General features: G+C 41.8%; 1 protein-coding gene across 1 annotated transcript; it reads right to left on the reverse strand.

Moving 5' to 3' along the window:
• Positions 1 to 226: 226 nt before the first annotated feature.
• On the reverse strand, positions 227 to 27,087 carry LOC142015379 (cytosolic phospholipase A2 epsilon-like). Its single transcript, XM_074998860.1, has 21 exons — positions 26,977 to 27,087; positions 26,210 to 26,296; positions 23,796 to 23,868; positions 22,950 to 23,086; positions 22,439 to 22,570; positions 19,436 to 19,476; positions 18,680 to 18,722; positions 17,594 to 17,666; positions 15,291 to 15,460; positions 15,097 to 15,183; positions 13,453 to 13,490; positions 12,656 to 12,791; positions 9,169 to 9,305; positions 8,534 to 8,756; positions 7,519 to 7,633; positions 6,978 to 7,115; positions 4,803 to 4,910; positions 3,987 to 4,178; positions 2,111 to 2,277; positions 1,536 to 1,722; positions 227 to 435 (listed from the first exon to the last, which is right to left on the reverse strand). The coding sequence occupies exons 1-21, from the start codon at positions 27,085 to 27,087 to the stop codon at positions 227 to 229; spliced, it is 2,604 nt and encodes an 867-aa protein (XP_074854961.1).
• Between the last annotated feature and the right edge of the window lie 683 nt (positions 27,088 to 27,770).

A 27,770-nucleotide genomic window follows, 5' to 3' on the forward strand; every position in this document is an offset into this window, starting at 1 on the left:
GAGACCAAGCCCATTACCACAGCAGCTCCTCATATAAGACTATCCATACACTATTTCCACAAAGTGCACTTTATTCTCCTCAATTACTTTTGTAACAATGAAATTTTTGGGGGTCAGACTGAAATCCATTGAGACCTGCTGGCCAATCTCCAGAAATGCAGTGGTTTTTCATAGGCGAGAGGACACAAAACCACCCTCCCAGGGATAAAAGCACTTGGCATGGGGCCTACTTTTTGTGTGGCCTCTTCCTTTCCACTGCTGTACGCAAGGCTTGAAGAATCAGGTGTTTGTTATTCAGGATGTTGTATTCGGTCAGTTTAACCAGCTGGTCATAATCTCTCTCCTTGTATGTGACTGAATATGTAGAATAGGGAGAAAAGCGACTGGTGAGATCAACTTGGCCCTCCTCCATCTCTGAAGTGGAGCGCTTCACCCCTAGGGAACAAATCCAAAGGACATCGCTGTAGTGTTGGGCTTATCACATACCATCAGTAACAGCCCAAAGAGGGAGATTTCTGTGCAGTAGGAGTGTTCACCCATTTAAGTGGCCTGGGCATGTTTACAAGTGTTGTTGTTGCAATCCAGTAATTTGATCCCTGGATCATTGAACTGTCAGTTGCCTGATATGCTGAAGGGAGAGGTACAGGTAATTATCCGTATGAGTGTCTCCTGTTACCTGCTCATAACTGCTTTAGAGAAACTATCTGTGACTCAAGCAGGAAAGGGAAATATCAATGTGGAAAATGGCAGCGTTTGGGGAAGGGGAATGAAACGAAGGGAAGAATAGAACCCCAATTTAATAGGTATTTAATAGGTGAACTATTGTCCTGTCCAATGGAATGGCTATTCTTACTTGTAACTCAGACGCACTGAGGCCACTGACATGCGAGAGTGGTGGCTACTGTACAGCCTTAGCTGAGAGGCAGTTGGCTTTTAGCTCATGTGGTAAAGCACAGGGCTTTAGCCTTTTAATTGCAGGTTCAACCCCACCTACTGACGAGAAAGGTCTGAGTTGTCTAAGTGCCTCTGGGTTATGTACTGAAAAGTGGAACAGTGATCCAGTCTGTGAACTGGTTATTTACAAGGAAAGCAAAGTTCTTGTAGCCATCCTGCCTGAGAGGTGTGCCAACTGACCATTTTATGCTTGGGACAGAGACCTAACATTAGAACCACCCCTGAAAAAAGTCTACTAAAATAGAAAGAAGTTTAAAATTATTTGGGATTTTCTCTATAAACATATACTTCCTTTGACCTTAAAGATTTTGCATTTTGGATTACAACAGTTTACACTAATTTAAAGCAAGATAACAAAGACTGTGTCAGAAATGAAGATGAATACGGAAATAACACACGCCCTAATCTTCTTAACAGGAAATGTGCAGTCAGACTAAGTAAAAGTGTTGTTAGGCAATGGAGGAGTTTCCTGTAATGAAATGAGCAAGTGGAGAGGAATGAAATAGAGAAGAAAATTCAATGGGTTGCCAGGCTAACCAGGGTGGCCTTCACTGAATGTTTGGCTACTGCTGATAACTTACCAGGTGCTTTGTAACTTTGGTAGGTGTCATTCACAAGTGGGAAAAATAGCAATATAGGAGCCCCTGGAGTCTCGGGATCATCAAAGAGGTAGCACTCCTTTAAGTTCTTCCTCTCTTCTTCACTCAGCACAACTTTGGGGAATGGGATACCTTGTTCAGAGTAGTACTTAGAAGACTGGTCCAGAGGCTGGATCAAGGACAATATGAGAACCCAAAGAATAAGCTGAGATCATGAATGCCTGAAGCAATGGCAACTAATACTAAATTGTACTAGTCTTTCTGTGGGATAGCACTGGCTTTTCTGTTGAGAAACATGCATTTCTCTGAACACATACGGACAGGTTTTTTAATTTTTTCCTGGAATGCTCCACAAAAAACCCTCATGAAATGTTTAAGTTGCAGGTTGGGAAAATCATTTTAAGCTACATCCTTAAGCTAAAATACTGTGGTTCAGAATACTTGACGCAGGGTTTTCAATCAGAACAATATTGCAAGAGTCTAAGTGCTAAAACCTTACAGGCAAATTACTATTACTGAAGAAAACAAAATAATCATTTTTCTTTATTTTTCCTCACCAGTATCTGTGATCCTGCACTATAATTTAAATGCAGGATGACATCCACTTTCCTCTCTGGCCTCAATAGTGGAGGGCAGCTGGTATTGATGAAGAATCCAGTATCCACCAGGGACAGGTATTCTGCTGTTTCAGTCAGCTGATTAGGTGATGTGTCCAGCACAGTGTCTAAAGAGTAAGATATTCCTTGCATTAAGTGAAATTGCGTAAGAGAAGTTTTCTGGTGCACTGTTGAACAAGCCATCTAAGAGAAAAGGTTATTCAGCTCATTCCTCTCATTTCATGAGTTGATAAACTATTTACATCACTGTCATTCTCTCTTAAATTGGAACAACTATTTTCTCAGATCTCAGACTCTCCATGTTCATTCTATTCCTGGCTGAAGAAGTGGGTCTCACCCATGAAAACTCATTACCTAATAAAATTATTAGTCTTTAAGGTGCTACAGGACTGCTTGGTATTTGTGAAGCTACACACTAACCCTCCTGCCCCGCTGAGATTATTCAAACAGCATTAGCCCATCCATTCTCCCTCCCACATGTTTTCCTTTTTCTTTTGGATGCATTTATTTGAAAAACTTTATGTATTAAAGCAAAGTTTCAACACAACATCAACACTTTCTATTGCACTTTGCACATTCAGGATCAAATTAATAGTAAAAGAATATGACTGAAGAGTCTAGCTTACTGTCTTAGGAGCTCTTCTTCTTTTGAGGACACTAGCACGGGTCACCAAATTCCTAGAGCCCTACCCCTCTGTTTGGTGTTTCTCTGATGTGCATACTTGGTGTGAAAGCTTTTTCCTTTGAAAGCTACATTCTACTGTACCACACTGCCATACAAGGGATCACTTTTTTCCCAGCGAAGTGCACTAACTACAGTGTTTGCCGACACACAGCAATTAAAAACCCATGGCTGGCCTGTGCCAGCTGACAGGCTCACAGGACTCAGGCTTTAGAGATGTTTAATTGCCATGAGGACTTCTGGACTTGAGCTGGAGACCAAGCTCTGGGACCTCAGTGGCTTCAGAGCCCTAATGTCCACACTGCAACTCAACAGTCGTGCAGCCTGAGCCGGCTTGAGCCAGCCGTAGGTGTCTAATTGCATACACAGAGGATTCAGCTGCTAACCATAAAAATAAATTAATCTGTTGTTCGGTTCAGAATGCAGCTCCTTTACTGGAGTGTTACCTAAGCAGGTCAGGGGATCTCTAGGAAGCTGGCATTTTGTCCACTTGACCCGCAGTGGCAGTGTCTTCTCGCGATCAAGGATGCTCAAACTCCCACTGGAGACAGGTGGCTAAATACCTTTGAGAATCTGGGCCTTAGTGTCTCGTCTCTATTCATAAAGACTGTGAATGCTGCCAACAAACTGAGGGTATGTCTTCGCTGCACGGAAGATCAACCCTGTCAGAGTCAATATTCCGGCATTCGATTTCGTGCACCTAGTAGTGCTACGTGAAACTAAACTATCTGGGGTTGACAGTGGACCCCTGTACTCCTCCATATCACGAGGATTAAGGGTGGTGAACAGGAGAGTTTCTCCTGTCGACCTCCCTCTGTGAGGACAGCCAGGTAAGATAAGATAAATCAATTCTAGCTACGCAAAGAGACATGAGTTTGAGCCCATGAAATCTATGTCCCTAATGATTTTTAGCCCCATATAGTTCAATTGATTAATCAAACAATTCTGTTTAAACTTTAGCTCTGAAGGTTCAAAGTTTGTCATGTAGGGAAGCAAGATTTGGTTTTGTTTTTTGTTGTGTTTTGTTTTTTGGAGGGGGCATTGTTTGTTTTGTTAAATAAAAGCCATTCTCTCTCCCAAATCACTTCACACTATTCCAGATTTCTTCAAAGGATGTTGAAGAAAGACTCTTACCTTTCCATCTACAGAACTTTTCATTCTCCAAGTAGTTATTATGCAGCTGGAGGCCTTTCAGGAAACTGTGGTACTGGGCAACAGACGCACGTTCTGTAATGGCAGCACGAACAGCACGGAAAAGGGGCCCTGCAGAGGTGAATACTTGAGTCTTCTGCTCATGTGGTCTCAAAGATAGGACAGGCTCTTCCTCTGCAAAAGAAATTATTAGAGGGTTTATTTGCCTAGATAAATATATCTAAGAAGCCCCCCAAAAGAGCAATAATATGCAGGAACAATCTCTATGCTATTAGTTTATAGTGTCCGTGATAAAAATTCTCACAAGTACCTTGACAAAAGATAAACGTTTTTTGATTTATCAAGACATTTCTTAAGCTATCCCTGAACTAGCTTAAAATCAAAGCCCCAAAATCCAATAAACCCTACAATGTCACACCACTTACAAATCATAGTACTGACAAATAAACCAGGTAAAACTGTATTTGTCAAATTAAATATCCAGCAAATATTCCTGTGGTGTTTTTCCGGTCACTTTTTACTTGCTAACCAGGGTGGTTGTTCTTGAATATATTCACTCTCTTACATATTCAGCAATTATTGCTAGTGATCAAAGAGCAGTCGATGGGTTATTCAGAAATTATCCCATGATGGTATTCAGTATTAGTTTTTTGAAACTGGTCCCTTCCAGGCAGGATACAATGCCTGTGTGAATTTTTAAAAATAAAAGTCCAAAAAGCTAGTGTATGGTTTACCCAACAAATGGATCTGAAGCATAATGATAAATAAATAGTCAGGCAGAGATATAAAGTAACTTACCCATATCATTTACTCTGTCTCGGGTCCACCTGTGCCAAAAATCCTCTGAAGTGTGGGACAAATTCCAGATATATAACAGATTCAGGGAAAATATACTACTCCACATGCCTATATGAAAGGAGAAATATATCAGTATTGCCAATCCAAAACATTTAAAAAGTATAAGTTGGGCCTTCTAAAATCATAAAAGATTGGATTAAAAATCACAAGATTGATGTATGAATACTAACTGTTGCATTCTTTTATACTTGTTTTCTGGTTTTTTTTTAAAAAAAATTAGGGCATTGGAGCACATTTCCAAGCTTTGTTCTATAACCATGAAGGCTAAGAAATATTTTTAAAGGAAAGTTGCAATTCTCATGTACTCAAGAAAAAACACCAGATAACTCAAGACATGTCAAAAAATCATGAGAGTGGGCCATTCTAGAAATTGTACAGAAACCTAAATGATTGTGTCTTGGTAACATTTATTTAATTAAAAAGTGCCTTTGTAAGCTTCCATCTGAAGTTGTTACAGTGCCTTCTATTTTTGCAGGAATCTCTCTGCACTACTCCAGACTTTTGCTGTTAATATCTGACCTGGGCTCATGAGGCTCTGGGGAACAGTTTGTGTCTTGCTTTTGTGGGTGTGTGAGGAATCTCTCTCTCTTGTGTAAGTCTTGGATATCCCTGTGTTCTGGGATAGCCAGGGTGCTGTCTTTTCATGGATGCTACTCTCTGGTGCACCAAAGGAACAATATTAAGCATTTAAAAGTACGGTGCAGTTGCAGTTACATACCCGAGAGCTTGGAAAATAAATTATTACTTTTGGGGCACAAAAAGTAATGCCCTCCTCCACAACCCTGCCATTACAAGTAATTTGTTTTTATAGGTATCTGCCCTGAATGGTACACTTTTGTCTAACTCTAATTCAAATAGTTGGTCACAGTGAACATTATAGAGAGAATCCATTATAGGAAGAGAGCCTTCCTGTATCTCTCCAGATCATCCATGCTCTTCCTTCCCAAATCACCATTTTTTTTTCCTCAGTGACTTACAGAGCTGATTTTCTCTCTTCCTTTCTAGGACCCCATTAACTTGGAAGAATTTTGACATTCAGGCAGTACTGAACTATGTCAGAGTTTCAAAAGGGTCAAGGGTTGTTACATTATTTTCTAACTGTCACTAATGTGCTTGTGTTGAAGACCATTACAGTTTCTCTGACTGTACAGTTTAGTCACCTTTTGTTACATTGTGTATGCTCATCTGAGTTACAATTTTCAATTAAGACCATGTTTAAGAGACTAAATTCAAGATGCTGGGGCCATGTCACCACTGCACACTCAGGACATGGTGAGTCGCAGTTCATGTACATGTGCTCGCATTAGCTCTCATCCGAGCTGATGCACTAAAAATAGGAGTGTGGCCATGATATCATGGGCAGCAACAGCACAAGTTTGTTACCCCCAGTATAAGCAACTCAGTAGCCTGAGCAGTGGCCTGCTAAATCCAAGCTGTGAGCTCAATCTTGTGAAGGCCATTTAGGGGGTCTGGGGCAAATAGATTAAAAAAAAAATCTGTCAGGGATGGTGCTTGGTCCTACCCAGAAGGCAGGGGACTGGACTTAATGACCTCCTGAGGTCCTTCCAGCTCTATGAGATGTGTATCTCCACATATATATATAAAATCAAACCTGCCTGAACCATAGAGGCACATACTCAGGGTGGCTAGTCTGTTTCAGCACTAGTTGCCTGTGCCCATGGCTACAGTGCTTAGCATGCTAATTCATGTGTATGTGAGCTGGGAATCATACTGCTAGCACACACTGTAAATACAAGCTCTGGGTGAAATCCTAGCCAAGCCAAAATAAGTGGCAAAATCTTATTGACTTCGGAGAGGCCAGGATTTCACTCTTGGACTGGAGTTTGCATTGTTATGCAAAATCAATTAAAATTTTCAGCTGAAAATGTTTAAAGTCTAGTAGCTGCCATTCACCTGTTATTTTAAGCATCTCACTTTAGCAATGCAAAGGAAACAACTTTATCAAATATTAATTCATATACGGTACTGGCACACACTGTAGCAGGTGATATTGTACCATTGCCGTTAATCACATTCCAGTGACTCACCAGCACCTGACTGATGTAGTCAATTACATTTTTATTAGACTGTTATTTTTCCAAGACAATAAATCACCTTCCAAGTAGCAGATCCGTGATTCTGGGAGCTTTTTCATCAGCCGACCCATGAAGAACTCGCTTCCGAAGTCCTCAGAGCGAATGAAGGCCCCGTATTTCATGAATCCAACTTCATACGGTGTGAATTCCAGCCATTCTGTCAAGAGAGCCACAAATAAAAAAGACAAAAACAAAAGAAATATTTTAGTGCATACCCCTGGCTGAGGACAATGACTTACGCTGTTATCAATGGATAAAAGGAGTTAGAAAAAGGTTGAACAACTGAAAGTTTATTCCAAACATTTCTGATTCTGAATACCAGAATTGTAGAAGCACTACAAAAATTAAAGCCAGAGATTACAAAAAGCCAGCTGGAGTAATATGCTGCTGCTCCATTGACAGTAGAACTATGCCATTTTTTGTTTTTTTTAATCAGGTCAGGATCTGATCTTTAATTTAGAGGAGATTTGGGGAAACCCAGTGAGACTGTAAGCACAAAACTGAGCTGCCTAATTCATTTAAAATCAAGTACTAGGATTTGAGATCTGGAGTATCTTTACCTTTGAAATCCATGGTGCTATAGTTGTCTTTGACATTGATTGCTACGTAGATGGGCAATGGATTCTGACCTTGATCCACTGTCTGTCGCTGATCTGAGAGTTTATGGTTGTCTTTCTGTTTTACAAGAAAAAAGGAAAAATTGAGGGGCATGATGGAACTGACAGAGGATTCTACTTTCTCTGTCAGTTCCCCATTATATGACCACGTTGTGTATAGGTACTGATTTGTCTGGGATCTTCCATACCCGACAAAATTCTCATGAACAGCTGGCAACCATGTTGCTATATGGTACACGAGTTGACGGCACTTTCAGACTAACATGATAGAAAGACTAATAAGAAGAAAGATGCCTACAATATCAGGAGGCTCTGGAGTGGTTTGGGTTAAAAATGTGACTCATAACAGATTTAGGGTTATGGTTAAGGTTAGGTTACAACCTACTTTAAGGTACAACATTGCAACTATATGCTGGATGGGGCATACACGGATCAGGAGTACAACAACTGCATGTGGTGTGAAAAATGAGTGGATAACAGCCAAATGTTTGCTATTCTGAAACACTTATAATTTCATCATTTCTAAAGAAAACATCTTAAAAATATGCCTACAAGGCTTAACTATTGTGTTTTCAAAATGTGGTATTTCCAGCAAAAAGCATCCAAAAATCTATGAGTGAAGATAGTAATTTTTTTCCCTAGAGATTCTTTTAAAAAAAATGCCAAAACTTGTGTGAATAATTTGCACATGTGGGTGCAATCACCCATGTGCACACGTGCGTACACACACACACACACACAGAATTATCATCCCAAATGGGTCAGATTCAAAAAAGTGTAAGCATCTGCAAATTGGAAGGGAAGTGTTAACTCAGCCATAAAGAGAATATTATTAGTAAAATATTAATCATCATAATAACCTACAAAAGCTCATCACCTAATAAATTATTTTGTTAGTCTTTAAAGTGCTACTGGACAGCTTTTTAGTTTTAAAACAACAAGCTTTGACATACTGTACCCCATCATGTAACAAATATTCAACAATGAGCCCCCACAGATCTATAGAAGATGTCCTATGTCCTTCTTCTTTCCGCTGATGTAGCTGCTCGTTATAATACTTCATACGCTCCATGGAAAATGAACCCAGCTTGCATTTGGTCACATGTTTTCGAGCTTCAGCAATCTTTTCCTCCAGATCCTTTTGTGACCACTCAGCATCTCTGTACAAATTTGCAATAGTCCTGAGAAATATTTTGAAGATGTTAAATTTAGCATTTTCAATTTGAAGGGTTAGCGTAAACTTCATAAAAGGTTTCATGTCTTAAACCTATGCTGCTCTGAGTTCTATCTTCCAAAAAACCCATATTTTTAAAATCACAAATATTACATTTCCATTGCCATGCAAATTTAAAATGACTGGCCAGCTTTCCTAAATTATTTTTAAACAACATTCTTCTGTACTGACTCTAACTATAAGAATTTCATACTTCACAAGAGATTTTTTTTCTGGCAAAGCTATAAATGGGTCAAACATAAGGCTTAGATCACAATTCGGGCTATGGGAGGAGTTGGTACAAGCGAATTCCATAATATTGCTTTAGCATAGATATTTGTATTAGCAGAGCAGAGATGCTCTGTTCATGTCTTCCTTACCATGTCGTGCCGGACAAACCAGTCAGGTACGTAGCACAGTCTATGATATTTAATTTCTTGAGCCCCAATAGACTGCCATATGTTGTTGTCAGTGATCTCATTCCACCACCTGTTGTCATAATTGCCACCACAGGAATCTATTCAACCCAAAGACAGCAAGTTACTGCAAAGCAAATGTCATATGAACATTTAGATGAACCTAAAATGGAACGCTAGAGCCAACCTAATTCCAAAGAACAACTGTAGTCTCTCTTCCAACAAGGCCAAAGCTGAAATACATATGCACACTCCTCGACATCGGAGAAGTTTAGAATCTGATTTTAACTCAAGTGTAGCAGCTTAGGCCCTCTCTATTTTATGTAAGGAAGGGGAGGAATTAAAAGAAGTTCACTTTGCTTTTGTTTTGTGGCCAAGATGGGTTGAAGGATGAGCTCTCACTCCCTAGAAAATGCCTCATGCGGCTGGCTCAATACATAGCTTCTAACAGCCAAACTCCCACCACCTGTTTTCTCATGGCAAAGGTGTTTTTAACTAGGAGTGGGGGTCTGCTGCATTATAACAGCTTGCTCCAGGCAGAGGGAGATCATTAGCCATTAAGGCAGTCCACATAGGAGAAGGAAAAACTTCAGCATCAAACAAAGAATTCATTATTCCCTGAGAAGAGGAAGAGATCTACAAACAAACAAAATCCAGAAACTGTAAAGTGATTGCAGAGTAACACAGACCACATATAACAGGGATCTCGGTGAAACAGGCCCTGGCACTAAAGATAAAGCACTGGAGACCTGCAGGTAGCGATGTTAGTCTGAGGTTTAAGGATGAGGTTCTACAGATGTTGGACAATGACCAAACCAGCCATTGGGGTACTAATGAAGTTTGGAGTAAAATATCCAAATGTAGTACACAAAGATGACAAGCAAATGAACAGACAAACGAAAGAAGATGTTACAGAGGTCTAATAAAGTACAAGAAGCATTAAAGAAAAAGGAGAAAAGGCTTGAGTGATGACAGAAAGCAAAAACAGTGGAAAGTTATGAGGAATACAAGTTGGCAAAGAAAGCTGAAAAGAATGGTTGCAGAAGTTAACAGGAACTTAAAACTTTACATGTAGGTTGATCAAGAAAGGTAGGGCAAAAGGGAATATAGAGATTAGCACTGAGGCTGTAGGAGTCGTAAAGTGTATCGCAGACAAAAGTGGAAGAGTGTTGATGAAAGATAAAGTCATTAGGAGATGTCAGTGGTTTGATGAGAAACTGCTCGACGGAGAGAATCAGAGGAAATCATTGAGGTAAGTATGTGCGAACAACTACCTTAGAAGAGCAACAGGTGTGAGTGAGTCAGACAGCTCTAAAGACGAGGACACATGGGAAGGCAGAGGGACCAAAGGGTGTGCCGACCGAGCAATTTCAGTCATTGGGACATGAGGGAGTGGTGATGATGGTTAAGGCTAAGATTTTGTCAGGGATATTTTTAGTAGTGGCCCCAGAAAAGTCACAGGCATTAGCAAAGGTCACAAAAGCCCCTGACCAATGTGCCCTGTATTATTTTTCCATCCATGTGCAGAATACATTTGGGTATGTGCACCCAGGTATGAGGTGCAGGTGTGCAGTGCCAATAAAAACACATGCTGAAGGCTGTGGGCACTCTGATAATCAGCTGGCCAGCATTTGAATCGGTCCTGGGCAGTTTCCCAAACGTTTGGCTTACAATGCTGCCTGCCCTGCCCTTGACTTCTACTAAAAATACACCTGACAAAGATGAAGACCAGGTATGAGGTCCCCACATCACCTGCAGAGGTTAGGCAGGTGCAAGGATGCTCTGTGTTGTGGGGTCCCCCACTGCTTGTAGGGGCTCAGATCTCCTAGGTTCCCTTGCTCGCTTGGTGCAGGTGGACCTTGCAGCTCCTGGCAGACAGGGCTGAATTCATGCAGTTCATGGGAAGTCATGGATCCCATGAAAAAATTGTGGCCTTAAAGATGATGAACTTCTTTAAACTAATCCTCCAGAATGAAGGAAAAAAATACTGAGCTAACGGGAAGAGCATACTGGTCTCTGTCATAAGACCATCAGAATGGCCATACTGGCTCAGACCAGAGATCTGTCTACAAGCCTGTATGCAGGAATTTCTGGGGTGGTGTGCTTTTTTACTGAATGTGGACTGCAATTTTTTTAAACTTACAGGAGTTCAAAGCAGTTGTGCAATGGTTGTGCATAAGAAATATTAATGAAAATTTTGAATGGAAACAGTGATTGGTAAAATTATGTTGTTATAACATACTAAAAATGTATACAGCAGAGGTGTTTTAGAAATTACCTTCTGGCATCTTGTGGTAATACTGCAAGTAAAAAGCAATATTCCAAAATATTCCAGTCTGCTGAGGATGAGATCTTGGCCAAAGCCAACTAACCCTAACCCTAAGCACTCACGTTTTCCATGCACAGTGCTGGCCCTCCGCCGCAGCCCTCCCCAGGCACAGCAAGTGTTGTTCAGGGGTCTCACATCTTCCCCCTTGTTCCCCTCCTTTCCTGTCATTAGAAGCCTGGGGCAAGCTGGGAAACATTATCCCTTCCCTGCTCTAGGGCTAACTCTCTAGGCAGGGAGCTGGCCAAGGAACTTCAACTCTCAGGGTGCTTTTGGTTCTCCCTTCATGCCCTGAAGGCTCCCCCGGCACAGTGCAGCAAGGAGAGAAGTTAGATGTGGGGAGGAGCGTTTGCACCCTTCACACCCCCTTGGTATACAGGCCTGATCTAATTCAGTAGCCTGTCTTCTGACAGTGGCCAATGCTAGATGCTCTAGAGCAGTGTTTCTGAGACCATGTTCCACAAAATACTGGCGTTCCGAGAACAACTCACAGGTGTGCTACAAGTGTTTGGATAAATAATTCAAAATTTTACAATAAATAACCATTTTACAATGAGAACAGTAATGGAAATACTGAAGCAATTTTCTTTTTACATCTCATGAGAGTGGCAGTAGTCTGGCCACACAGCCAGGCTGATGAAAATCATGCTAACTTTCCCTCCACTCTAATCTTCTCCTATCTATATGGCAGCGTAGCAACTAGCAACGATGTGGTGCATGCATTACACTGGCATTGCTGCTACACTCTCCAGAAATATAAATGAACTTAGAAGGACAGAACTAATGGGTATGGGAGTCAAACAGTGGGGTCATGATACTTTGCCTACAGGCTTTTGGTGACATGGGAACAGGAAAACAGGAAGCAGATTTTCGTAATAAACCCCGACTGAGGTTTATTCGGATAGACTTTGTGCAGCAAAGGAGTGTAGTGTGTTGGCGAGGGCGTAAGGGAGAGATGAGACATCTGACTCTATGGATATGATAGTGGCAGAGGGCCAGTGCTTAAATCAAGGGCCTCCAGACCACTCAGAAGTTTTAATAATAGTAAATGTATCATATTAGGTGTCCTACTGCTGGGTACTCATTTTATCTGAGAGGAGATATCTGGAACTCTGTCCTACATACCTCATCATCCTGCAGGTCCTCCTCTAACTGCAGCACTTTTTTCAGAGCAGCAGCAACATATCTCTTCCTTTTACACAGGAAACTCTTCTCCTCTGTGCATAAGTCAAACCCTAAGCGCACGTCTCGATCTTCTGAGCTGGAACACAGACCAGGAAAAACACAGGCCCAGGGATCGCCATGTTGTCACTGATAGCCAGGTTTAGAACTTACAGTGAAAACAATCAGCTGCCTTCAAAAAGAGGCAAACTGATAGGACAATCTTGTTCCTATACAGACAAACTGATGTAACACAAGTGAAAAAGAAAAGCAAGAAAAGATTGGGAAAACTAACTCCTACAAAGTAATTATTGAAGGAGACAACAGGGGGATCCTGCTATATTTTAGATGTGCTCTTATGGCTGTATTGAAAGCCCAGTGCCTTTTTGAGAGCTGTAGAAGAATGAGCTTTGCTGGCTGCATCTGATCAAATTTACACCTAAATCAGCATCATGACAGATTATGGCTTGTGTTGAAGAAGAAACCAGGACAAAAGTACAAATGTAGATTTCAAATTGCTAAATATGCTACTGCTTCTCTCTCAGATGTGATTCTCCTGGAATTGATGAAAATATTTGGAACAGTATGTCATGTCTTTTTTTTATATATATATATACAAAATTCAAGCTTTTGGTCTAAATTAATTAAAAATTGCATGTATTGTTGACATATAGAAAGCAGACTTTTTCTGTATGCAGAGAAGGACAGCACAGAATTCAGCTGACAAAACCATTATCATCCAAAGAGGAGGGATCTCTTACCAGTCTGTAGCCTTCACGTACAAATCAAACTTTTTATCCTAAAAACCAAGAATACAAAATACCATAAGTGCCATCAATTTTTTAAGGCTTCCCCTCCCTTCAGCTTTTGAGAAAGCATATTCTTGCCTCTTTTCAGCAATGCAGACACAAAGATGTGTCTACGCTATGTATGTGGATTCGATACCAAAAACATATTCTCTGCAAAGCTGCTCAGTAATTCTTAGTATTTTCCAGTGACTCTATCATTCTAAATGGGATGCAGACTATGGCAGTACTAGCCAGGGTTTGTCTCCTTTATGGGCCTGTAGCTATGTCTCCATGACCCAGAAGATCGACTGTATCAGGGTTAAACTTCTGAGGTTTGATTTTGCACATCAAGTGGGAACACGTGAAACTAAACCATGAGGGGTCAACTGTTGACTCCTATACTCCCCAATCTCACGAGGAGTAAGGGATGTTGACGGGAGAGTTTTGCTCATTGACCTTCTTCAGTGAGTACGGCCAGATAAGTTGAATGTAGATAAGCTGATTCCAGCTATGCAATTGCAAGAGCTGGAATTGCATATTTACAATCAACTTAAAGGTCTAGTGTAGACCTTGCCTGCATGTGATTTATAACCTAGCAGGAGGCTGATGCTGTCCAAGTCCCACAGCTAGGTAAAAAGTCCCCCCCTCCCCGAAACAGGAGAAGGTCAGTGGCAGTGCCACAAAATCTAGCATCATGATATAACATTGATGTCTAGATTGAATGTCTGCAATGTCACTCACTAAAGCCTGAGATGACAAGCACTGGTTTGAGAACTAGTGGAATAAATGCAAGGTCAAGGTGACTTGCTTGTCTAACCATGAAAATCTTATTATAGCTATTAGCTTTTGTAGAACCCAGGGTTTTTGTGAGCAGTTGCGTGTTTTCTTTTCAAAAAGCTAAATTTTGGGCTCTTAGCAACATCTCTTCATTGTGGCCTTTTAACATGGGTTTACATGATCATAAAGCATATTGTTAAACACCATAAAACATCATACATCTGATGAAGTGGGTCTTTGCCCATGGAAGCTTATGATCCAAACAATCTATTAGTCTATAAAGTGCCACAGGACTTCTCATTGTTTTTACCATAAAACTGCAGAATCGTAGAATAAACCAGGAGTTTCTAACTTCCCAGTCTTTTCAGGAAACTGAAAAGTCTTGGCTGAGATCTCTGCTATACCAGCAATTTTCCTTCATAATCCAATCACTTAGGCTCAGCGAGTTTGGAATCTTGGTACTCCCAGTGTCAGGTGCATGAATATAAGATTGCATTCCAGAGCAAGTCTGAGCTCCACCATGGTCGTGTGGCTACAGCAGAAGCTGTAACATCAGAGACAGAATGTGTGAAAAATCAACTGACCCCTGTGGGACAGAAAGACAGCTAGCTCCCAAGATTCATGAAGGCAGTAAGGGACACAGCCTTCAAAATCAAATTTCCCTAACCTCTTCCACCATAGGGATAATGCCAAAAAACTCATGGAGGAGATTATCTTCATTCTCTTCCCTTTTCCATCTGTTCTTCCATGTTAGGGGCAAGGTAGGCCATTGTTGATACACTGGTAATAGCCCAGGATTGGATCAGTGTTTATTCCTAAAAGCTAATGGTAGGCACTCACCTCTGCTATTGGTACTTTCTCTCCTTTTGGAAGTGAATTCAGAGCCACATTTGGGGAGTCTGCCTTCCTATGACAGGCACAGTTATGCTGAAGAAATACATACAAGTTTATAACTCAAGGAGTTTATGTTGCTATTTAAAGTATGCGTTTCTCTTAAGTTACTCTTAAGTTTATTAATACCACTGATCACTTACACAGGAGTAATATGGTTTCTGCTTTGGTAGAACAACATCCAATGCTGGCTCCTTATGTTCCGCATAGTGGAACTTAGTGGAACTTGAGGGCATAATAATGGAATCAGAGGCCAGTGTAAGGTCTTGAGTCTCCTCATGAGATCCTTTCACTGTGAGGGAGATGCTTTTCCCTAAAAGAATAAGACAGTTCACAAACAGAACTTAACTATGATTGGACTGGAAATGTAGCATTTTAGGGGTATTTTTAAAAGCCCTTCATTAAACTGATTGGAAGTTTTCTAGACTGAGTTTAAAGAGACCACTTATTGAGCGTTATTCTTCTTTTAAAATATTTAGATAAATGAGGAGTTGGATAACTATGGAAATTTTGGGGTGAGTAATTTACCACCAAGGCATTAACAGAAATTAGAGTAAAATTAAGTTTCACCAAAATGGGCTCAGATACATGGGATTTTATGATCTGTACTGCCATTTATTTGCTTCCATGTTATTCCAATACAGCACATCTATACTAATATACCACATGTGAGAATCACTAATAGTGCTTATAAAAGGTCAGGGCCCATCAATGAATGGAGCAAATGATCTAGATATGTCTGTTATATCTTTATTTCCTTTACAAATAAAAGGTTAATATTATTATACTCTATAATTCTTGTAAGGACTGTTATTTCCATAGCAACCAACTGTTTGACTAAGATGACCTTGTAGTTAAAGTACTGACTGTGCCTCAGGCAGGTTTGCTGAGAGCAATCACCCTTGACTGCAAAGGGAGTTAGGTGCCAAAATACATATGGTCTTTGTCTACACTAGCAAGTTCTTTTGAAAGGTTTTTCAAAAGAAGGGAGCTCTTTTGAAGGATCCAATGGAGTGTCTACACACAAAAAGTGTTGTTTTGAAATTAAATTGAAAGAAAGTGGTGATCCTTACACAAATCTCTCTTTCTTACATGTTTCAGGAAAAGAGCCCCCTTTCGAAAACTTCTTTCAAAATAAAACCTGTAGACGCCCCACAGGGTCCTTCTTTCAAAACAGCAGTCCTCATGACACCTGATTTTTCGATCCCAGCCCTGTTCTCTCAAAAAAGCAGGAGCTGTGTGGATTCTCTCTTTCAAAAGAGCAGCTACACTTTTGATCTGCTTTTTTGCGTGTGGATGCACTCTTTCAAAAGAAGTTCTTTTGGAAGAGATCTTCCAGAAAGGCTTCTTATGAAAGATCTCTGTAGTGTAGACATAGCCATGTACAGCTGGGACCAAACTACTTCATGAGCTTTAAATATGTTAATTACAATGTTTTAACTATCAAGTTTTTTTTTAAACAAGCCTTTCCCCCAATTTAGAGAAGCCCTAAATATTTGTACAATGCCAAGCACAAAAGGTCCTATGGTACTAATATATAATATTAAAAAAATGAACAATATACAGACTAAATCCGGAAAAAGGGCCCCAAAGGAGACATTAAGAGATGGCACGCAGCAAGATTTCCCTGATTTTGTAATCTTTTTTCAAGAAATATACCAAGGAAAGACCATATAAATACAACATGACTGCGGTGCCATGCTTGAGATTTTATCACAAAACTGTCGGACAATCCTACTTATAAAATCAATGTTAATTCTACACTCCTGAATATTTGCCCTACATATATGGCTATCTCATTAAATTAATAGCACACTGAACAAAGTGATTCAGTATTTGGAAAACAGTCTAATAAAATGTCATGTAAAAATTGTACTCTTTTCTATATTTCATATTCTGAATTATTTCACTTTCACTGTGTAATCATTTATGAAAAGCTCTTTGTAATGGACCTCACCTCACATAGGCTATGTTTAGACTGGCTATTTTGGGATACAGCGATATCCTGAAAAACTGATGCCACAGCTTTTTGCCTATGCTTAAAATTGCACTGCCATTTTGACACACCAAAGTTTGGAATAGGGTATTTCTATATAATTTATGCAATTTGCATTGCGTAAATTACTTCAAACCACAGACAGTCTAAGTTTAGCCATAAAGAAAAAAATCTGAAGTTGCTACCGGAATCATAACTCTAACTTGTGTGCTTAAAATCCCAGTTTTAGTCTTACTTTCAAAGATTTTGGTATACAAAAATATGTGATGAAAAGTCCATGTAATCAGTACTACAGATTATTCAACTTAAAGTTGGTGTTAAGAAAGTTGTATTATGTTGAAATATTATTTTATTCCATTTATTTATTTTAATGATTCATAAAATGGCCAGTTACTGTAGTAGAATCAATGTCTGGTTACTTTTAGCCAGTTAATGAAGCAACAAGCTCACGTGTTGAAGGCTTCCTCCTCTTCGACCTCTTCTTCTCCTCCACCTGCACTTCCAAACAGCAGATTTTGCGAGACTACAACAGAGATGAACAATAAAAATAACTCATGATGGAGAAGAGCATGGCTTGTGGGTCTATTTCCCATCCTAATGTCACTATTGTTGAATAGATTGAGGACTACATAGGCAGCATGCTCAGCCCCTAGGAAAACCAAATATTCTGTAGTAATTATGTTATCCAATTACAAGTGAAAGTGAATAACTGTAGAGTCATGTCAGTCATCAACTGGAAGAATGGTGACTGTGACTTAGAACAGAGCTTCTCTGCATAGAGTCAGGAAGGCCAAGCACAGCATTATCGGGATACAGAGAGAGCCAAAAAGTGCTGATTAAGGTGAAAAATAATGAGATAGCTACTGAGAGAGCACATGACTCTGGCAGGCAGAACCCTTGTGGCTGGGAAGTTTTATTGTTATGAATGCTTAAGTGCCAGTAATATGGGGGAATGGTATAGCAGCAGAGACTATGGATAAGCAAATTGTTCGTCCACCACTTCAGACAGTGCCAAAGGATGGGACTGAATAACAATGGCTGTGAAGGAGCTCATAGCTTTACAGATCTCAGTGTCTCCCACTGAAGGAAATAGGGTGAGGACACTGGCTGTGAGGCAGCTTTCCACTTCACCACTCCCCATTTTTGCCAGAAGGAGTCATCCCCCTCTGTTGTAGGAGTGCTGGCTTGGGAGATCTCAGAGCTGCTCCAGTCATAGCTCTCTAGTCATGACACCTGGGAGCAGACCATGTGAGAATGATGACTAAGGAGGAAATCCTCTATTTTCAGTCTCAGCCTCTCTCCAGGAGTGTGTGTTGGCCTACTGACTACAAAGCTGCTCACAGTTTCTCTTGTCCCACCAAGAACTGTCAACCCTCTGGGATTCTCCTGGAATCTCCAGGAGCTAAACTTTAATTGACAATTATGTCATGTGATGAAACTTCTAGGAATACATCCAATCAAAACTGGCAACCCTCATCCCACCTGCATTATGAGTACTGCAACAGGACAGGAAAGATAACAGAAGATAAATGTTACCACTAGAACTCCATTAGTCACGATGGTTTCAGAGGGACCCAAACTAGGAAAAAAAATGAACAGTGCATATTTAGTCATGGATGTTGTATAATACAACGAGATACTTTTCTTCTGACTCTTCACTTGCTTATCCTAATCTTGTGCTGAATTTTGGAAAGAAATAATTCTAGAAGACTTGTGGTACTTTGTTTCCCTATACAGCTCTGCTAGGGCAAAACCACGACAGCTCCTGAGGTTCTAGCTGTTGCGTTCAGCTGACAATGATTTCCTGCTGGGTCAAGCTGAGATTACAGGTGGTTTCACTGGATCAAAATTACATATTTAACATCCGGATTCCAGACAAACATTGATGCATTTCTTGGAGATCCCATTATACCCTCAAGAGGGCATTTCCCCAATTTATTTCAAAAGGAAACTATGAAGCTACAATGACACTGAGCTAATGCCAGATGCAGGTGCTGACTGTTTCACTAATTGTTCCTTTATAGGTATTCAGCACAGGAAAATCTTAACCCACTTTTTGAATAATTTGTCCACCGCTGTGAAATTCTTCTCCCGGTCCAGGATTCACTGAGGATTTCCCCAGAATGCACCAATCATTGGTATTATGGATACCATAAATCTCATTGCAAATTATGTTTATTGGTAGTAATGTCAAAGAATGATGCATTATGAGCCAATGAAATGGATTCATTAATTAGTCACTGAATTGTTGCTTCTGTGCCTTACTGATTCTATAACGTGGCTTTTACTCACATATTTTCCAGGCTGAATTCCACCTCCAGCTCCTCCTTTCTCTGAAGAAAGAAAGTTAATGTGGTTATTATACCAAAGATTCTCAAACTGTGACCCACACGCTACTGGTGACCTGAGGAAAACTGTCAGTTCACCTGGTGCTGGCCTCTCCTCATTTCTAGCTGCTCTTAGACAAGGACTAAGGCTATGTCTATATTACCCCAGAAGACTGATCCACTCAGGCGTAAGATTCCATTTTCCAGGGTTTGATTTCATGTGCCTAGTATGTATGTGTGAAATTGACCTCCCCTGATTTGCAGTCAACCCCTCTACTCCTTGCGAGATGCAAGGAGTAAGATAGGTCAACAGGAGAAGCTCTCCCATTGACCTTCCCCAGCATAGACAGCCAAGTTAGCCAAGTGCAGATACATCCATTTTAGCTATGCAATTGCTGTAGCTAGAGTTGTGTATCTGTGGTTGACTTACTTTGCCTACTGTAGACATAGTTTAAGACTCTATTGCTAAGAAGAACCTGGATGTCTCTAGTAGCAGCTGTTAACATAGAAGCGGTATTAGCTTGCTTATCTCTACTGGGCGTTGCTGTTACATAAGCTGGGGTGGAGGAATCAGATGCTGTCTGGGATAACAGCCATCAGTGCAACTGGATTTGCAGACCTTCAGTGGGAGGGGAACTGGAGGCTAGAAATAGAAGGACGCCTTCTTGGGTATGTCTACACTGCAGCTGGGATCTAGCTTGCTGGAAAGAGTTGGAGCGGGGCATCACAACGTGGGTTACCTGCTTGAGTCCAAGCCTCCCTGACACCCTATGTCTGCACTTGGGTGGCCAGCTCAAGCTGCAACAAGTACTGCATCTTTCACATGGCTACATTTATCACACTAGCTTTAGTGTCCCTGGGAATCACATCTTCTCACTGCAGAGTAGACAGACTGCTAGCGGGAGAGGTGATTCTGGATTGCAGGGAAAGAGGGTACCTAGGAACTGATGGTGTGTCTGCACTTCAAATGGGGGTGTGATTGAGGAGACACACTCTTTCTAGCTCTGAACTAGCATGCTAAAGATAGAGCATAGCTGCAGCCAAGCTGCCAGATAGATATTCAGAGCAGCTAGCCTCTTATGTATGATGATCAGCAGAGCTAGAGTCAGAGGGCCCATGTTCCCAACAGGGATTGTCCTTAAAGGGGGAAACAGGAGCTAGACTGAACACAACTCAGCTGCTTGGGCAGGACAGTCCAGAGTGTTTAATGAAGTTCTACTTGTTCAACTTAACCTGAATTCAGACTTCCTGGTTTTAAATAAGATACTTCCTACTGCTCCTGCAGTTGCAGGTTGGGGTTGCCAACCCTCCAGGAATGGCCCGGAGTCTCCAGGAATTAAAGATTAATCTTTAATTAAAGATTGTTATGTAATTAAATTTCCAAGACTATGCCTGGCCAAAATTGGCAAACCTGCCAGAGGTACTCTCTATTTTTAGTGGACTAGCTCAAACAGAGCTGGAAATCTCACCTACAGCTTGAAGTATAAAAATACCCTAAGAAACACGCAGGAGAGCAGTGGAAAAGGAGGAGGATGTCTCTTGGCTACAGAGTGGAAGGAAATCTGGCTTTAGGGCAGCATCGATGGGAATGGAGGGAGCGATCAGCTGGCAGGAAAGGGAGGGCTAGATGGGAAGGGAAGAGACGAATAACTGTGTAACTGTGTACGATTGTGTGTAATTAATATAGCCTTTTTAAAAGGACAATACACTCCACATTGCAAATACCTAGCTTCTTTCAGACTAATTACTTTTGAATAGCAGCAATTATAGTAGCTTTTTCAGACGTGTTTTGGGTTCATGAATGGGATCATGACTGAGATATTGGGAAGGAAACGCGAGCTCCAAGCCATCACTCCAACAGATGTGGTTCATGATGTGAAAAGCATTCAGAATCCTGAAAAACATTATAATGCTTTTGGTTCAGAACAGCCCTGTTGTGTGTACAAACCCCACCCCAGTACAAAAAGTGCTGCTGCAAAGGCACCTTAAGTTTTTTCTAGCTTGTAGCTTACTTCATCTTTTCAAGTCTTAAAAATATAAAAGCAACAACCCATAGTTGGCTTTATTTTGCAACACAAGAGCTGCTCTCACTGTTCGTGTGCGTGGGGGGATACTTTATATATGCTTATACAAGCTCCTGTTGTTTTAGCCTCTCTGGGCATTGTGAAAAGTACACAGAAGAGATTCACCACATGAACACAAGTGGATTATTCTCCTCTGTCTGACCTAATCAACTTTCTTTATTTTAGCAATGAGAGGGCTTGGGCGTAAGACTTCAAGTGGATCTTTTGATACTAAGCTTTCCTGTTCCTTGCCCCACTTCACACTGTAGTATATTATATCACAATTTATCACTTAGGAAACTTGTTAAGAAAATGCAACTTTCAGATGTGACCTTCAAATTTGCATTCTAAATAGGAATTTATACAGCTAGTTATCAATTTAAGTGCCCAGTTGTGCAATTTCTAGATCTTATTTAGTGGATGTGTCAACATTGTTGTCACACTGCATAATTATAAGCTATGTATAAATGAGTACTAGATACAATCTAGCATCAATTACAGATCTCAGGGCTACCACTATGTAGTTGTGGGTGTAACCCCAAAGGCACTGAGACCACTGATGAGTGAGTGAAGTCACTGGGTTGGTGCCAAGTTGTGACAGAGAACTCTGAGTAATACTCGTCGGAGGGAAGAATAGCCTAGCGTCATCTTTGATGGCAAACTCAAAGAGAGAGTTTGTGAAGAGCATCCCACTTTCCCTTCCATTGCCCAAGAGTGCTGAGGCAAAATCTGTCAATATAATGGAGGAAGTGGCAGCAAAGAGGACTTTCCAGGGGCTAGATTACTACCCTCTGTAGGGCTGGCAATCCAACACATGGGAAGAAAAAACAGTAATCCATTACAAATAGTAATTCTGGCAGAAAATCCAGGAGAGCACATCCTCTTGACACAGCTTTATACATCACCTGTGGATCAGACTTGAAGTGCATGAGAACTCTTTCTCCAAGTGGAAGTTTAGCCACATCAAATCGCACAGTGAAAAGATGATCATTCCAAGTAACATCATCCTCATCGTAGACACTCAGCTCCAGCACATTCTGCAAAGGAAGGTGAGTGATTTTAAAATTATGAATTCTGACCTTCGATAGAGCTCGGGAGGCAGGGAATCCTGGGGAAAATCTGTATTTAGGTTGCACAACGAGAGGAGGAAAGGAAAGGGGGTGGGGAGAGGAGTAACAAAGAAACGAAGCAAACGTCTACCTTTGAAAAGACCAAACCTAGCCATGTGGGTGACATACACTTGGCTTCCACAGCATGGTGCACGATGGCAAACTTTTCAGTTGAGATGTATCATTTTCACATATTTCTGTCTCTCCTCCTGTGAGACAGGAACACGACCTGCATCCTTTCTGCAGGAGAGATACCCTGGAAGCAACTTTCTAGAGCACAGAAAAGAGGGAGCTCTCAGGGCCTTACCTTGACTTGACTCTGTATCCTGTAGCAGAAGGTTTCATTCCAGACTGGGTCTTTACAGTTGTTGATGGTTTTAGTCCGGAACTTTTCAGCCGAAGCTGTTGGCAGCCACAGAGTCACATAACAATCAGACTGGCTTACTGTATATTAAAAATAAATTTAAAAGCCTTGTTAAGTGACAACACAGCTAATTGTAACTAGAGGAATGAACACACTGAGCAAAATTAAAGTTTTCATGTCCAACATGAAAGCCCAGTCCAGATAATAGGGACAGAGGAGAAGAGGAGGAAACTGATTCTTCTGCAATAAAAACCACATAAGCATGTTTTTAAAAAGCTTTTTCATTACATTCTATAAAACCGCGCAGTTATTTTCTTCAGTTTTTTACTCTTTTTCTTGGAAAAAAGCATGGCTATTTTAAATAGCTCAGGAGAATTTATCACCCCAATCTAGGATGGACCCTAACATAAGGGCACAAGATGGGCCAAAGCCCAAGGAACCTTTGCACATCCTACATAAGGATCAGACACTGTTGCAGTCTCTCCTTGCAACCGGGTGCAGTAGCTGCTTTCTCTTGTTCCTCCTGCCATGAGGAGTAGCGTGGGATAGATTCAAGCAATTGCCTGGCCTGCTCCTTTCCACTCTGGCACTTGGTGCTGAATCAGTAGACAAAGTACATATGCTGCCTCTATTAAAAGGGTGTAGAATGGGTGCCTTCCTCTGGCACTAAGAAAGTCCAGGAAGCCTCCTCCTTCCCTGGAGGCATACAGGTCCCCGTGGAGCAGAACAGCTGGGCACCCTTCCCAGTGCAGCACTCTGTGGAACCTCTAGATCAGCGTAATTACTCACAGGCATCCGTCCAATGGAGATTCCTTGCCCTTATGAGTCTTACAGTGAGCAAGTAACAAGGAGATGTTTCTGCCTGCAGAATAAGCATACAAAAGAGAAAGGTGAACACTGAAATGTGGGATGTGGTGTACTGAGGAGGGAGAAATACCTAACATATAAGCAACTTGCTCAGGCAACCACTTTATGATAATCAAATGAGCAGCAAATCTTTTACTACTTATCATCTGAGCCAGATTCTGTGATTAAAACAATGTGAGATATTGATTCATACAGTTACAGAGTTTGGTTCAGTTTATAACTAAAGTAGAGATACGTTAGCTTGCACAATTCATGGCCTAGTTGGGAGCTGGACTTTTCATGTAATTTTTAGGTGAGAAAAGGAAAAAAAAATATTACAACTGGCATAATTTTAATGCCTCGAGATCCAGCTGCCACCACTGCAGCACACACAGTTTGGGAGTCAGGGAAGTAGTCGCTGTTCTCAGCAGAGCTTACCTTAGGGTACGTCTCTACTTACTCAGTGTTTGACTTGCTGCAATCGATCTTCCGGAGTTTGATTTTGCCACGTGTGAAGATGTGGCAAAATCAATCTCTCTGGGCTCGGACGTTGACCTTGGTACTCCACGCTATCACATGGAGTCAGGGATGTCGCCGTGAGCCCAAAGAGCCCCAGTCTACACTAAGGCAGAAAGTCAACTGATACGTTGACTCTGGCTATGCTAATGGCATAGAACTCTGTCTGGGATTGACTTGATTCCCTAGTGTAGACCAGGCCTTAATGTGTTGACAGCTCCTACAGGCAATATTTATTCCATGGTCCCCAGGTTGCTGCTAATCTTCAGCTCTAATTCTCTTTGATACCTCCCTCATGCTACTCACCATAAAATATTTATTCTTTGAAAACAACAAGAAGTCTCACAGCACCTTATAGACTAACAGATATTTTAGAGCATAAGCTTTCATGGGCAAAGACCCACTTCATCAGATGTATGAGTGACCACTCATGCATCTGATGAAGTGGGTCTTTGCCCACAAAAGCTTATGCTCCAACATATCTGTTAGTCTATAAGGTGTCACAGGACTTATTGTTTTTGAAGATACAGACTAACACGGCTACCCCTCTGATACTTATTCTTTGAAGTGATGTCTCATGATGGTGTGATAGCACTAAGGTAAGCTCTGTGATTTCAGTGTACAGAGATGTGTGAGACTCTCCTTTAAATCTGAATTATCTTGGTGTGGGGCAGCTGCAGAGCTGCTCTCACTCTGGTAGAAGAAAAGGTTAAAACACAGCCCCTGAGAGGATTAAATGCTAAACCTCCGAAAGTTCTGCCCATGAACAGGCCTGCAGACAGCAATTCCAGGCCCCAGGGCAAAACAGGTAATGAGCCCCCCACACACACACCAGCTGTGCCTGCTGGCACACGGTCTACCTGGCATTTGGGTGGTGCTCCACCTGCACTGGCTGGTGTCCAGCAAACTGCTGGCTGTGTTGCTAGGCACATGTTTCCTTCATGGCCAGGGCTGCTATATGCCCACCTGGTAGGGTTGCCAACTGTCTAAATCATGCAAACCCAAAGACCTGGACTTTTCCCATGCCCCTTCACCGAGGCCATGCCTCTGTGTTGCCCTTCTCTGCGACTCACTCCATCTCCCACCCCTCTGTCGCTCATGCTTCCCCACCCTCATTCACTTTTACCAGGCTTGGCCAGGGGGTTGGGCCGAGGGAAGGGAGTTTGGATGCAGGAAGTGATGCAAGCTCTTGGAGAGAGTTTGGATTTGGGAAACAGGGCAGGGTGTGGGCTCTGGGTTGGAATGGGGGTGCAGGCTCTAGGACGGAGTTTGGGGGATGGGAGGAGATGTGAGGTGAATGTTCTAGAGTGGGGCAGTGGGTTAGGGTTCTGGAGGGGACGAAGATGTGGCACTTATCTTGGGCAGCTCCTGATAGCAACTGGCACATCCCCCTGGCAGCAGCTTCTAGGTGGGAGAAGTAGGGGGCTCTCTGCACCCTGCTGCGCACAGGCACCACCCCAGAGCTCCCGTTGGCAGCAGTGCCTGGCCAATGGGGGCTGCAGAGTCAACGTTCAGGTTGGAGGCAACACACGGAGACACTCCCCAACGGCTGTAGGAGCATAACAGCTCCTCCAAGGAGCAGCATGCAGTAATGGCGGGCAGGAAGCCTGCCTTAGTCCACCAGTGGCAACTACAACCTCTTGGGCCCTTTTAAATTGCCCAGGTCCATGGGCAATTGCTCCTTTTCCCTCCCCGATTTGTGGGCCTGCCTATTAAGGTGAGTTTTCTGAGACACTTAAGGAACTAGTCAAAGTATCAGTGAACAAATTTGCCCTCCCCTTCCCTCTGCTGTCAGCAACCACTCTAACATGGTTTGACTTTTAAATTCTCTCATATAGTACCTTATTGCCAGCCATCCCCTGCGCCGTGCATGCATTCCTCTCCTTGTCTTGCCCCATTCCCAGTGGTGAGGTCTTAGTGCTCACGTCCTAAAGTCAGAGGAGGAAATGGTGATTCTTGAAAACAAAACTTCTCACCATCTGGCATCACTCACCATTATAAATTCACAACACAGACCAAAAAGCCCAAATTGAGAGCTGTGGGTCGCTGAGTCCCAGAATGTGGAGCTGCTCACCTGGCCCTACCTCGTATTGCACACAACAGCCTCGTTACTTTAATAAGTATGATTGTAGGCACAAAAATCACATCAGTGCCACCCTTTGTGTGAAACAGCAGAGGATGAAGGGTAATCACAGCTGTGGCTGTGAAAGGAACAGTTAACCTGCCTCCCACTGACTCACCTGTCTTGCTTCCCACCTGAATCTCAGCTGCCTCCTCTCTCCCTTGGGGCTAATCAGATCACATTTTAAAATGAGAAAACATGAAACAAAACAAAAAGTCCCACATGAGTTGGTATGTTTAAAAGTGACCCTCAATCCCCAACATGCTTCCAGCACCCGTTACAGTCCATAGCAAAACTTCCACTCACTTCCCTGAGACAGAGTTCCCTGAGGTGAGGACCTCCTCTCCTGGCTGGGAAAAGCCACACACAACCATTTATGAAATAAACATTAATGAGCACAAAGGATAAACAGCACTGCTCTGAGCTGTACACACTGTAACGGTTTGGAATGTCAAGCAATCTGATTTTCCTTTAGGACTTTCTTACCTGAGGTAAACTGGCACAAGATTCCAGTGTGGGGTCTGTTACATGAAAGTCTGATGCGACCAAAGGCACACGGAAGCCATGTCCAACAGCTGGCAGTGATTCTTGAAGCATATTTAAACTTTGTAAAGTAACAGAAGCAGCAGAGCATTTGTTTTATAAACTGACTCAGAGCCCCACCCACTCTGACTTCTCAAATGAAAAGAATCTTCTCCCATTTCCCCACACTAGGAGGATGAAGTGTTTAAGTGGCTGCAAAGAGGGGTGATTAATTTTGCAGGGGTGACAGGAGGCCAGGAGATGCTGAAACCACAGAGTCCTAGTCTTCCAAGTGATGGAGTTTTTAGGCAATAGCAATAAATTATCATTTTTGCCTTTAAATGGCACCTCTCCTTGCAAAGTGATCTCAAAAAATCCTTTCCAAGCTCTGCAATTAGAGCACCACTGAAATACAAGTATCAGAGGGGTAGCCGAGTTAGTCTGTATCTTCAAAAACAAAGAGTCCTGTGGCACATTGTTGACTAACAGATATTTTGGAACATAAGCTTTCATGGGCATAGACCCGCTTCATCAGCTGCATGAGTGGGGGCTCCAGAGAAGGGTCTAAATTTATAGGGTCTTAAAAAGGAGGGTGTCCCAGTCAAGAAGAGACCCTTCTCTTTGCCCACGAAAGCTTATGCTCCAAAATATCTGTTATTCTACTGAAATACTAGAACCTCTGACTATAGAGAGTGGTAACCCATTAGCAGACAGTATGGGAAGTCCCAAATCCTTCATGTACTGGAAGACAAGGAGCT

The sequence above is a fragment of the Carettochelys insculpta genome, chromosome 6 (genome assembly GCF_033958435.1).
Source record: "Carettochelys insculpta isolate YL-2023 chromosome 6, ASM3395843v1, whole genome shotgun sequence".
NCBI classification, from domain to species: Eukaryota; Metazoa; Chordata; order Testudines; family Carettochelyidae; genus Carettochelys; species Carettochelys insculpta.

Bases quoted from the DNA above. Each gene is read 5' to 3' on its own strand.
- LOC142015379 (XM_074998860.1), bottom strand. From the start codon at position 27,087: ATGCTTCAAGAATCACTGCCAGCTGTTGGACATGGCTTCCGTGTGCCT. The intron at 18,723-19,435 runs GTGAGTAAAAGC...TTTTTTTCCTAG, and splicing joins GAATTCAGCCTGGAAAATAT to TTTGGGTCCCTCTGAAACCA. The intron at 13,491-15,096 runs GTGAGTGCCTAC...CTTGGTTTTTAG, and splicing joins AGAAAGTACCAATAGCAGAG to GATAAAAAGTTTGATTTGTA.